This window comes from Solea senegalensis, linkage group LG20, assembly GCF_019176455.1.
Source record: "Solea senegalensis isolate Sse05_10M linkage group LG20, IFAPA_SoseM_1, whole genome shotgun sequence".
In the NCBI taxonomy this organism is placed as follows: domain Eukaryota; kingdom Metazoa; phylum Chordata; class Actinopteri; order Pleuronectiformes; family Soleidae; genus Solea; species Solea senegalensis.
In genome coordinates this window covers 14,706,221-14,719,990 of record NC_058039.1, presented here as the reverse complement: position 1 = coordinate 14,719,990, position 13,770 = coordinate 14,706,221, and the positions used below count along the sequence as shown (strand labels likewise).

The 13,770-nt window shown below is 45.5% G+C and overlaps 1 protein-coding gene across 4 annotated transcripts in view; it reads left to right on the top strand.

The window, feature by feature from the left end:
* Positions 1 to 2,432: 2,432 nt before the first annotated feature.
* Positions 2,433 to 13,770, top strand: part of cica (capicua transcriptional repressor a) — a 35,890-nt gene continuing 24,552 nt past the window's right edge. For 2 of the 4 annotated variants that reach the window (XM_044051989.1, XM_044051986.1), the window contains exons 1-3: positions 2,434 to 2,725; positions 7,369 to 11,056; positions 11,242 to 11,518. In XM_044051989.1, coding sequence (XP_043907924.1) covers positions 7,583 to 11,056; positions 11,242 to 11,518 — 3,751 coding nt within the window. In that variant the 5' untranslated portion in view covers positions 2,434 to 2,725; positions 7,369 to 7,582. Of the gene's footprint in view, positions 2,726 to 6,936; positions 7,068 to 7,368; positions 11,057 to 11,241; positions 11,519 to 13,770 lie in introns of those variants that run through there. The other 2 variants (XM_044051988.1, XM_044051987.1) reach the window with 2 other exon arrangements.

The window sequence follows — 13,770 nt, the reverse complement described above, 5'->3', positions numbered from 1 at the left end:
AATTCCTATTAATCTAATTGTTGCAGTCAAACTTACTATGCAAAGAGAGAATGGCTCCTCCCACATAAACCCATTGCATAAACCAATGAAGAAGTAGAAGAAGGAAATGGCAGAAAAGGTCAAAGTGTGGAGAATGTTGTGAGAGACTTCATGAACTAGTATAATATTGGTATCGGACGATATTGGCGGATAACGCCATGACTAATGACTAATGACTAACACAGAAGGCTTATTTGGCCACTACTTCCTTGACATCTATGCGGCACCCTCTACGGCTAAAAATATTATGTTAATTTCACCACAGAGGAGACCAAAGGACCTCTGCTGTTGGGTGCAGGGAAAAACAAATATATTGGTATTATTATATATTGGTTATTAGTGATCGCCGAGGGGATCCTAATATATTGGTTTATCGGATATTGCAAAAAAGTCCAGTATTTTGAGGTTTAAGTCTACCATATTTCCCTGACATGTATGGGTAACGCCCTCTGTTTGTTGCAATCTGCAGTCTCACCACTAGATGTCCACCAAGCTGTACAGTTTGGTAAGTTATGAAATTATTAGTTTCGATTCTTGAAAATTCGCGATGGCTACTAAAATAACCGACATGTGCGTCCCACTTTTTGGTGTCCTTCTGTTTACATAGCTAGCATAGTGGTTCTGCACTTAAAGGGCAGAGCTAGACTCACTGCAGTCATTTGATTGGTCAACGGAGAATTGCAAAATACAGATTGACACAGAGGTGATCTGTGTCTTTTTGAAATTTATTAGGTTAGAGTTACAGTGTGTCACGTTGGAATATTATCTTAGCTAACACATCTATCGCCATCCAGCCTTATATGTTAGTTATGGAGGTCTACTTACATATATTAACTTGTTTTCATGGTTAAAAACCTCCTAGTCGCTGCAAACGAGCTGATCAAAATATCTCCTCACTGTCTCGTCAGTCGTGCTGTTTCAGACCAAAACCACACCCCCAGAACGTGGACTGTGTTGTGATTGGCCAGCCAACAGGAGCTTTCCCACTGTCCTGTGATTGGCCAGGTACCTGGAAGTGACGTAATTGGTAGGCCAGTTCTCAGATACGTAGCTCCCCCTCTGGCACAGTGGATGCTCTGCATCTCAGCAGCTACAACGAGAGTAGTTCTTCTTCCTCTGCAGTTGAATGTACGCAACCGGATGTGCCCGGACTAGTGCTGCACCAGGAGGCGCTACAGTGGTGAGAGTAGTGGTGAGGTATACTGATGGCATCATCAACCTACGGAAGTGCTGATCCACTTCGCAGAGCCCAGGAAAACAATAAAACCTTATTTTCTCAGCAGTGGCTGAACTGTTTGTTCTGAAACTTTAGGGTTTCATAAACGAGGTAATGACGCAGATACACACACAAACGCAGCGTTAATTGGAGCTTCTGGTCTATGTCGCCTTTAACACACACTGTGCTGGAAATGTTCGTTAACGTTAATAACATTACTTACATATGTTATGTTATTCTATTTTACAGATGGGCACAAAGTAAATGTAGTGTATGAATAAAAATACATATAAATATAGATTTTTTTAAATGTATCAATTTATTTGTTTTACATTTTTTGCAGTACCGTTGAGAATCACAAATTATTTTGTCAGGATAATTGTTACAGGAACTGTGGTTTTATCCAAACTGTTCCCAGACTCTCAGACAAATATTTGCAGACAAATGAAGGGATGAGAAAAAAAGAAGAAGAAGAAAAGGGAGGTTTTATTGGTGTCCTACAGTTGAAAATATGTAAATACACTGTATATTAATGATCCAGTGTGTTAAGAAAATAGTGACATCTACTAGTGTGACTGCAGATTGTTACGAAGTGGGGACACTCTTAAGCAAGGCCCTTGCCTAAAGTATATATAAAAGGCAACAAAGTTATTATACACTTATACAAACAAACTCTGAGAATACTTTATTCAATTTCTGACAAGAAACCCTCACATCAGTTGTTGATCTGTTTATGCTATTATATTTTATTTATATTATTATTAATATTATTAGTAAAGTAAAGCTAGTGTATAAATTAACAATGTATGTATATGATTTATAGATTTATTTTTATTATTATGATTATTGTATTGCAATACTATTGAGAATCACAATTATTGTGGTCAGGATAATCGTTACATGGATTGTGTTTATCCATACTGTTCCCAGACTCTCACACAAATATTTGCAGACAAATGAAGAAGGGATGAGAACAAGAAGAACAAGAAGAAGAGGGAGGTTTTATTGGTATCCTACACTTTGAGCTTGTCTTTAAGTCGCAGTCATTCTCACACAGTGAAGCTTCATTGGCCGCCGCAGCCTCTCTCTCCTCAACAGCTGTTTTCTGTTTTCCCACACTCTGATTGGCTGCCGCGTGCTGTCCGTCAAACTGACTTTGACGCATGGCTCCGCCCCCTCTCCCCGTGCTCGCCTCCTCATTGGCTACTGTACGCGTTCGTGCTCCACGATTGGCCGCGCGGCCTGGTTGTCAAGGCTTTCGGGGGCTTCATTCACCATTTTGCGACTGTAGAGTAGAATATATAGGGCAGTAGTTTTTTCCCCTCTCCTCCGTTTTTAAGTTGGAGAAACATGAACGGCGTACGCTGGAAGTGTTGAAGCAGCAGCAGGCCCTATTTGACCCGGCGGACTCGGCGGAGGAGCGAACACACCCGGTACTGCTGCTGCTGCTGCTACTGAACCAAAGCTCCGGTGAGTACCATAAAGCTGCCCGCAAATCTTCCTCCCTCCCGCAGCACTGCAGTCCGTGTCTCTCGGCTTGTTGTGCTTGTTTTGTGCCGTCAAAGCTAACGTAGTTTACGGTGTTAGCAGTTGTTGTTAGCCCTCGGGAGCGATATTTTCTCCTCCGCGGAGGGAGCGGGGATCGGGTTGGGTGTCATCTGCGTAAAAAAAAGAAAAGAGAAAAAAACAAGGGAGCGGTGCGGCGAGACATAGTGAGCGTGAAACTTTTCCACTAGAAATAAATTGAACGCCATAACTACTGCTGGACTTCCTATGACAACTGTTATTGTGGAAAAAAACTCCTCTCCTCTCACTCCTCCTCTTCTTCTCCTTCTTCTTTCACTTCTTTTTTTCAATCAACGTGGCTGTGTGAATTTCAGGCCTTCTCTTAAAACCTCCTCATGGCACTTTTATTTTAATGTATAAAGACACAAAACAGCGTCGAGGCTCAGCTCAAAGTTGACTGTCACTTTCTGATGGGCCCAAACAAGCCACTGTTGTGTGTGTGAGAGAGTGAGTGTGGATTGACAAAGTTAACGCGTTTATCTTATTGGGGGGGGTTATTTCACCCTGTCATGCGCCACAGGAAGGGTATATGTGTGGTATTACCGTGGTATTACGGATCAGTGTGGCCGTTAAACCGGTTATTTCCCGGTGACACACACGTAAACACAGACTCAGAGGCCTGGTGTGTGTATTTGAGGCCTGGTCAGTGCACGCCACGGCCTGCTGCTCCTGCTGCTGCTGCTGTGTTGTGTAGTAAAGTGGTAGTAATCGCGGTACTACGAGGGCTTGACACTCACACGGTACTAGCACAGGTGACGACATTACCTCCCGTAGTTTGCATTTCGTGCTTTGGGCCTTGTCTAGATAAAGTTAACAGCTGTTATCAACTCTGGATTATGATTATGTCATTCATGTGTGGTGTAATTATACTCTGGTGTGTATGATAATAACGCTCTGTGCTGATCTGCTAATGACAAGGCTGTAACATGTTTGGGGGGCACAACAAAGGGGATCTAGGGGCCAACTCTGTGTTACACTACTACACTACTATGTTTTCATTTAAAAATAGCACATTACGATAAAAACGATCTGCTTCCAGATGAGCATTTCATGCCTAATCTGCATTCATATCAAGTGGAAACCGGCAGCAATGTCACCCACAGGGATCTGAACACTTCTGAAGCCATTAGGTTTTGTGATTTGTCCTGCAAGGAGAGGCATACTGGGGCCTTGTGGTCACACACGTTGGCTCACAGCAAGGAGGTTGCTGTTTCATGTCCTGGTCCGGGCCTTTCTGTGTGTAGTTTGCATGTTGTGCTCTCCGGTTTCTCCAGTTTCCTCCCACGAGGTAACTCTTAATTGAGTGAATACTTTTATGTTGGCCCGATGATGGACTGGTGTCCTGTCCAGTGTGTACCCCTCCTTTCACCAGAAGCCCCACGACCCTCATGTGGAGGATAAAGTGGTAGACAACGGATGGATGCAGAGGCATCACCTGCACCCAGGCTCCTATTGGACAGTATCTGCTGTCAGTCACACTGCTCAGATGTGCTGTAATTCATCTTCATTTGTCCTCTAAATTGACTGCATGTGCTATTGAAGAACGAGTAATTGAGACCATTAACTCCTCAAGAAAATGTTTAATTATGTTATAAATCAAGTGTTGACTTCTTTGTGCAACCATGGGAGTCACCCCCTGGTGGTTGTACAATATAATTTCACTTCCTATTTGGTTTCGCATTGTTTTTGGTGCTCTTAAACACCAAAATAGTGTGAATGGCAGGCAGAATCTATCAGTGGTATCAGTGGTGATACTCAATGCACTGTTAAGTGTCATTGCCTCCCACCTGTTTTTGTAGAAATATTTGCTTCTCTCACTGCTCTACAATATGTTTAGTGCTTAAAGGTCCAAGGTCACTGTGATAAAAATTTTTTTGCAGTAGTAAGACAGCAATAAGGACACAGGTACATTATCTCAAAGCCATTGTTTTGTCATTATGATGAGATAGTAATAAACAATACCTGGTGGGGCTGCAGCAATAATTCAATTGTTAATCGTCAACTATTTTGATAATCAATTGTTCGTTGTTTTTTTAATAATTAAATCAGGCTGTCAGATTTTTCAGCTTCTTAAGTGTAAATATTTTCTGGTTTCTCTGCTCCATTTGACAAAGAGATCGTTACAAATTTTGGTTTGTGGGTACCTGAGAACATCATCAACATTTTTCAACATATTCTGACATTTTATGGACCAAACAAATACTCAATTAATCGAGAAAATAATCGCCAGATGAATTGATTATGTTACCTTAATTACCTAGTAAATCATTTTCACTCAATAGTCTTGGATGTGAAAAACTCGGTGGCTGTGTCTAGATGCTGTTGGCAAAGAGAAAAAGATTGTGAAATAGACTTACGGGGGAATCGATACAAACAAGGATGGTGTCTTTTTTTAGACCACTACACTGCAGTCATTTTTACCATCATAATGACATTTAACAAAGACTTGACTAAATCAAGTTAATTCACTTCAAACTTAATATAATGAGTTGCTGCTCAACTTGTTGTTGTGGTTGATAAAATGATTCAATGTACTTAAACCTAGTGAATTTATCACGTATAGTAAAGTATGCAACTACTAAGGCAGGGATTCACTTTTCTGTCACCTACCTTACTGTGTATGTATGTCATTGTAAACTCAAGGAGGTCAAAACACTTCTGTAGTTGAAATATGACTGAACTCATGTACCTGCTGAGAGCTGTGCTTTGATCAGTGAACATGAAACGTGGGCCACTATAGCTCCATACAGGCTTTCCTGATCCATATTTCACAGTGGTGAGTGTGAGTTGCGTCAGTTTGTCTTTAAGCTGTTATCATTGGGCCCATGACTCTGACACCAGCTGTTGTACACAGTGCACTACTGAGTAAACACACGTAACATACCTCTTCTGTGACCAAGTAAGGCCGACTGCCAAATTATTTTATGGTGGCTGCTTCTATGGCTGTCTGGGCTAAAAAGGGATTTACAGGACACTGTGATGACACTGATCGACGATCTTCACGTAGATGTTGTTGCTGCATGTGTCTGTGTATGGCATTGAGACACACAACACTCATCTCTGAAATGGATTTCTTTCGTGCTGATATGATGTGGCAGATATTTAAAAGGAGCTGAATGAATGGAAGCCTTCTTCACGGACCAAACAGGAAGTGAAAGGGAAAAGAGACAGACAGACAAAAGAGAAAGAGACTGGTGTGAGGATGAATGTAGAAATGGGGATGGACAGCCAGACATACGCATCAGCAGACAGCCACTGACAAGTAAGTAGACATGCCGTTGATAGACATCCATCCTGAAGAGTTTGACAGGGAATGGTCCAGTTGCAGTAAGATTTTCAACAGGAATGTCAGAGCATGTAGGGGATGTGTCGATTCTCCCTCCTCTACACTTGTTGTTAACATCTCTCTGGTGCTTGTAGCCCTGTGCTACTCATGTATTGGAAGAAATGAGGCTGAGCACACAGCAGCCAAGACCCGAGGCAAGTCCCAATGTGTATGAGCCACACAGTAAACAAACAAGTTAAATTACAACAGTCTCATCAAGTCCGAAAAAATTCAGTCTGTTGGAGTTTCTAAACTGAAAGGCAGTACCGTGAATGAGTATGGAATAGGAAATATTCTGAATGACCCAGAGGGAAACTGAATGACTCTGGTGTGGAATAACAATTGTCCAGAAACAACTCTGCTTTTCAGGATGACTGCAGCAGAAGGAGAATCAAGGAAGGAGATACGAGAAAAGGACAGACGAGAGGTAGAAATCAATATGAAAGAGAAGAGCGGAGAGGACGCTGCCAGGCAGAGGAGAAGTGTGAACGTGTAATACTAGCAATGAGAGAGAGAAGGAGAGGGAGGAATAAAGTAACGGGAAGTTAGGTAATGGTCTTCCACAGGAAATGGAGTTTGTAGGGGCGGATTGACTCTGCTTTGAAATACATAGATAAAGGTCGCCAAAGAGAGAGCAACAGAGAGCGAGAAAGGGAGGGTTACAGTATATGAGTGAAGAAGGAATTCCCCCGCCTCTACTGCCCCAGCCTAGGAGTAGCGTATTTGTGTGTGTGTGTGTGTGTGAGTAAGAGAGAGAGGGAGGGAGGGAGAGTGAAGTGCATGCAGAAAGGCTTGCCTGGGCAAATTGCAAAGTGCTCCTCACTATTTCCATACAGTGTTGATAGGCTGCGTTGTGTTTACCCTACAATAAGGACCTCTGTTTTCATTATGTACCTGGTATGGATGCAGGCCTTGTGAAATGTGAGTAGAGCCTGTTATGTAATGAATTATAGTGTAATGAATTTGTAAATGAGTCATATTTACTACTCCGGTATGATGGTGCATCATTTAGCGGGGAATACGTCTCTTGAAATTAACGGTGGTCTGTCTCTTAGCGCAAGATCCCTCTGTGCTTTGCTTCTGTTTCAGATTTCTTTGTGAATGTTAATCACTTTTTCCTCTCAAAGTCCTGCAGTTTGTAGCCATCTGAGGAGACTTGTAGCATGTTTGTGTGTGATTTCCTTGCGAGTAACCCACACACCCTGTTCCCCCCTTCTTTCAGAGTCTCTGGAATAAAGTGGACAAGTGCCGAAGTCGCTCGCGACAAAGACAAGACAGGATGAGAGAGAGGGGCCTTGGCAGAGGATAATCAAAAGAAAGGAAAAGGAGGGGGAAGAAGAAAAAACTGAGCAGAGCAAAGAGAGGATCGCCAAGGAGAATCTTTGAAATAAATAAATAAAACGACTTGTTTGGGCAAACGCAGGCTAGATGAAAAGATGAAGCCGATTAAAAAGCAGGGAAGATGCTCTCCTCCCTCGACCCGGGCCAAAGGAGGGAAGCGTCGTGGAGCAGGTGATGCCCCAGAAGGAGGTGAGAAGAGAGACTCTGATGAGAGCAGAGACAGAAGCAGATCCCCACAAAATACAACTCCATCCTCTTTTTCTCCTAATTCACACTCAGAGTCCTACCAGGTGGACCCAATCAGAGGACAGGATGCTGCAGAGAGGGAAGGTCTCCACAGAGAGCGGCTGTTAGAGACAACAGCCTCGCTTGTGATGGAGTCTGAGAAACTGTTGACACCCTTAGATGATCGATCAGGGAGGTCCGCTGTGAGTGTTGGCAGCCACAGTGACAGCAGTGGTAGCAGCTGCAGTAACAGTAGTACACCAAGTGCCAACAACAGCCCAAACCCCGCCTCCAGCCGCAAAACAGCCACCTTCAAGGCCCGTGTTCCCAAGAAGAAGTACACCTCTGAACACTGCTTGTCTACTTCTGCTGGAAATCATAGCAACTCTGCCTGCAGCACACCCCCTCCTCTTACTTTGAGCACTGGGGTTTTCAACCACGGGTCAAACAGTTTAGTTGGTGACATTGGCAACTCGCAACATGATGGCGGTGGTCAGAGTAGAACCCTGATGGATGACTTCCACAGCAGAACACCTGGCAGAGAGGAGACTCATAACAGCTCCCCAGGACCCCCCACTCTGTCACTGGGAGTGGAGAGAGAGAGATCGGCAGGAGGTGAGGGAGTGAGAGAAGAGAGAGTGTCCCCCCCTCTGCCCCGCTGTTCCTCAACAGACACGGCCAGCGAGCACTCAGCTGACCTGGAGGTGGCCGGTGACACACATGCCATCACACAGATGTCTGCGCATGCACCATCCAGTCTCCCTGATGCTCTGTCAGACGCCTTGGCAAAAGGGCTGAAAAATCAACGCGTCCTTGCCCGCCAACTCAGGAGAAGAAGTGACGAAGAAGGAGGTGAAAGGAGGAATGATGGGGGGATTTCAGGCTTGGTATTCCGAGCTGGGGTTGTCCGTAAGGTTAGCGGTGAATTTGGAAGCCTGGAGGTGCAACTGAACGGAGAGAAGATGCTGTGTCGCTATCCATATCGACACAATAGCCCGCCAGGAGTGGTGGACATTATCCTTGATGCCCCACCACCTGGTGTGCATCCTATACCTATTGGCACCCATGTTTGCGTACCATTTGGCAATGAGGAAGGCTGTGAAGGTCAGTGGCAGTTGTACCGAGAAGGTGTTGTGACCCAGGTAGACACACACCCTGCAGTGGCCAACCGTTACCGTGTCCTGCTGTCTGAGGAAAGACCACTCTCTGTGGACGAGGAAGAAGATGGCAGAGGGACAGTTGGCGGTACCCAGGCAGTGTGGGTCTCCCGACAAACACTCCGTCTTCTGGTGCCACCATGGGACCTGGGTCTGCCATCTGGAGGAGGACGAGAGGTGGAGGAGAGAGTCAGAGAAAAAGAAAGGGAGCGGGAGGACAGGGAGGAGGTGGATGTGGAGCAGGAAGTGTGTCGTTTGAGCCGAGGGATGACCCCAGGAGTGGGGCCAGTGTTGGGGAGAGGGATGCCTTACCCAGGCATGGTCCCTGTTTCATCCACATCAGCTCACAGTATTACCTCCCCTGTAACTCCTGCATCAGTCCTCAGCCTGGTACCTGGCCGGGAGTGGGAAATTGAGAAAGATTTGGAGAGGGAGCGAGACCGCCACAGAAAACAGGAAAGAGAGAGGGAACGAGAGCGAGAACGGGAGAACAGTATAAAACAACAGCATCACCAACAGCAGCAGCAGCATCACCCTTACATGCCACTTACTCCTGAAGAAGACATGGAGGTGTCACACTTCAACATGGTCCCAATGGGGCCACTCATACCTGGGGCCAAACCAGTCGCAGTTCCTCAACACCGCCACATTGTTTCTAAGCCCCCGCCTGGCTACCTCAATCCCCACCTGTCTGTAGTGCGGGGTATTGGGATTCCTTCTACCCAGCTGGCCTTGAACCCCCATCCTCCTCCTTCCCCTGTGCTGTTAGGGCTTGACCCAGCAACTGCAGCAGCTGCAGCAGCTGGTGTTGTCATCACGACCCCCCAGCTCCCGCCTCTCCCTCCCATGTCCTCCTCCAATACATCCTCCTCCAGAGCTGAGAAGGCATCAGGAGGAGGTTCTAACAATGGAGGAGCAGGTGGTGGGGGATCCGGATCAGGTTCCACCTCCTCTTCCTCCTCACGTTCCCGCACCCCACTGACAGCAGCCCAGCAAAAGTACAAGAAGGGAGATGTGGTTTGCACGCCAACAGGTATTCGCAAGAAGTTCAATGGTAAGCAGTGGAGGAGACTTTGCTCACGGGAGGGCTGTTCTAAAGAGTCTCAGCGCCGAGGATACTGTTCCAGACACCTGTCAATGAGGACCAAGGAGATGGAAGCCAGTGGAGGAAGTCGGGATCGAGGTGGAGCCAGCAGCACAGGGACTCTTACGCCGTCTGACCTCCGACTGAGTGGCGGAAGAGCGAGTTCAGATTTTGACTGGGATGAGACTTCACGGGAAAGCAGCGAGGCCAGCAGTCGGGGAGGAGACTCACGCCCCCGCCTAGTTCTTCCATCTTTGCTCCCCCATGACCTCTCTCGCTTTGACTTTGACGAGTGTGAGGCAGCGACCATGCTGGTTTCCCTGGGAGGCTCCCGCTCAGTCACACCTTCATACTCCCCCATCTCAAACCAGTCACCCTTTTCCCCTACACCATCGCCCTCACCTTCTCCGCACTTTACCTTCCGCCCTGCCAATTTCAGCCCCATAAATCCTCCCTCACTTACTCCACGTCGCAATCGCCAGCTTAGTGGCACAAAGATGGGTACACCAGGTGCTGAGCGAGAGCGCCACCTTTCAGGGATTGTCCCCACTTTTCAGACCAACCTCACTTTTACAGTCCCCATGAGCCCCAGCAAGAGAAAGCTCGACACACACCCACCACCTCCACTGCCTACAGTCCAGGACTACCAAACCAAACCTGAGCAACAACAGCTAGTGGGTGTAGCTGGAGGTGTGGTGGGAGAACCACCCCTGGGCCACAGCCCTGCTGCCTTCAGAGTCCTGTCCCCCCAGAGTCAGCCAACTACTCCCTCCTCACTGTCCTTCCCACGATCCCGTAGTGCCACCAGCAGGCCACCATCCTCTGCTGCCTCTACACCTCCACCCATGTTGGTCTCTCCCACTCCTCCCTCCCCGCTGCCTCAGGAACCCTCACCACGCCGCATTGTTCCCCTCCGTGATTCCCCAGTCATTGTCCGCAACCCAGATGTTCCCTTGGCCAAGTTCTCTGATGGCCCATTAGGGAGGAGAGAGAGAAGCAGGTCGAGGGAACACAGCCAGTCTCAGCACGCAGCTCCCCCAGGCCTGCAGGCTCCCGTCCCCATTAACGGGGCAACCACACTCGTCCTGGTCACCTCCAGCTCGGTATGAAACTCACCATTACTTTGTTTTGTTGACATGTTGTAAAGCTGAATATTGCACACTGTACCTTTTGATGTTGTCAGAATGTAAGGATATTTATTTGTAAGAAATACATTTCTTTTGCTGACATTAATATGCTAATTTGCTGTTTGATAATAGGTTGTGTAATGTGTAACATCTCCTTGCAGTCTCTGACTCCAGCCACAGTGGGCCACACTTCCCTGTCCAGCCCCTCCACCCTAGGTTCCATGGCCATGTCATCTGGATCAGTCCTTTCCTCCTCTGGTTCTGGAGGCAGAGAGAGGGAGAGGAAACCTGAGGGACCCCAGGACACCTCTGGGGGAGCGCTGCCACAGCCGGTCGCCTGTCACCCCACACCCACCGCCCTGCTGCCGCTCATACTGCCAGCTGAGTCGGCTCACCCTGCTCCACGCAAGCAAATCATCATGGGTCGCCCAGGAACTGGTGAGGAAGCACGGGGAGAGGGAGTGGGAGATCGTTGTGTCACTGTGGCATTGACCTTTGTTCCTGTCAGACACAAAGTCTGTTATAGGCAGAGATCTTCTGTGCTCAAGATTAGCACAGCTCACTGTCACTATCTCACTCAGGTTACAGGAGAGTCATCACAATTTTGCTGCTTGATTTTTTTGAATTGATTTGATTTTATTTGAAAGGGACCATGTGCAATTAAAAACTTAAATGTCACCATTTGATGCATTACACCAGAGTTAGCCTTGGGCTAATTTAAATCTGCAGTCCCTATCTAAAGATAAATACAGACTCATGTTCATTTTGCTGTTGTTTGTTTCAAGCTTAAGAAAAGTTAATGCATTCAGATTTTGCCATGGTCCATGCTTGCATCACTGTTACACTCTTTCGTCCCTCTCTTGTCTAATCAGCGCGAGGCTCGTTGTCACAGACTCCTCCCCCTTTTTTAAATGCCGTAGCTGTTGCTCTGTCGCTTTTCATCTCATTAGACAGCTGCAACCCAGTGTCAGATTTCGCTACTGCCCCCTCACTGCTCATCTTTGTCACTCAGATCTCAGCCCACGTGTTTTAAAAATCAGGCATTGGGGTTCATTTACACTTTAATAATAAGAAGAATAACAATCTTTCTTGAAAGTGTCTTTCAAGACATTCAAGGAATGCTTCACATAATAAGCAATTAAAACAAGGTAAAACAGGTAATACATTACAGAATAGTAACATAAAAACTATTGAGGGGCATTAAAAAAATAAAAGTGAAATGAATATAATCAATCAAGAGTTGGAAAGTTAGTTGGGATTTAAGTCAACCCACTGCATTTATGCAGGATTAATGGGAGGGTGTTCTAAAACTTTTTAGTCCTAAGTACAAAGCAAATTTGTGAGAAATGTAATGCTGCTGTGAGAAGAAAATATTCTTTTGGAAGGCACATGTTCTTTTTGCCAGTAGCACTCAGCAAACAATTGCAACGTTTCTCTTAAACACAACCTCTGTGGACAGAAGGCAAAAACCAATTGCACTCATGCAAATTATCCTGACTGAAAAAAGAAACTGCCACAGCTAAACAAACAGCAGATCACACTGTTGGCAGTTTATCAGCATTCACAGGGTCATTTTTGCCCCTGTGAAGCTACAGTCGACTTCAGAGCCTGTGCTGTGCTGTCAGACGAAGCACACGGTTGCTTTATGGAGGACAAAAGTGGCGATGCTGCCTTTAACAGCAATTTCGTGCACCTGTTTTTAAAGCATCTCTTCAGGCAAAAGAAAATCTGTTGTGAAAACAATTTGTCGGCTTTGTGTGTGTGTGCACAGTGTCTGGTGTAAGAAACCCGGCCACTGAGACTTAGAGGTGTTTGGGTTCATCGTATACTGTGTGCTTGTTTCCATGCCAACCTTGCGATATTACAGTATGGCATAACTCAGAAATGATGCTTGTTTGAATGTATGAATAAGGAAGGTTTCCACTTTCTAAATCAGAAAACTGAAAGTGGAATGAACGGCCGTGAAGCCGTGTTCTAATAATCATACACGTTTGTAATTTAATTTAATCTAAGGGACACATTTATACAACATGAGAAGAAGAACTTTGCATTGTCAATTCTAATCTTGGCCTTTAATCATCATCAGTACGTAATAATCAATTTGCTGGTGATTTTTTAACTTTCTAAAAATGGTAATGAAAAGTGTGAAAATAAAAAAAAAAGGCCTGCTGCTCACTGTGAGTAATCTGTGACTCAATGTGTGTGTGTTCGTGTGTGTGTGTAGTTCCTGAGTGTGTGCCTGCAGCAGGGTGTCACCGTTATTTTTGTAAATGTGTGTACGAGTGTGTGTGTGTGTGTGTGTGTGTGTACACTTGTATTTGTGACCTTGTTACCTTTTCTGCCAGTAATCCTCATGAAGACCAAAAACCTGGTCCCAGTGAGGCAGAAACTCATTTTTGACTAACCAGTTAAGTTTAGGGATAAGATTATAATTGAGGTTATGGTTAAGGTTAGGGTTAGGAATTAACTGGTTATGGTTAAGATTCGGAATAATACTTTGAGTAGGCTGTTCAAATGAATGGCAGTCAACACAGTGTGTGTGTGTACCTGGTATTCCTTGTGTTGTAGGAATCTAAATCTGTTTGCACAGTCACATTATGGGGATTTGTCTCCCTTAAGGGGACAAAAATAAAGTCCCCATAATGTAAATTCTAACATTTTAAAGTGAAGATATTTTTTTAAAGTTAGGC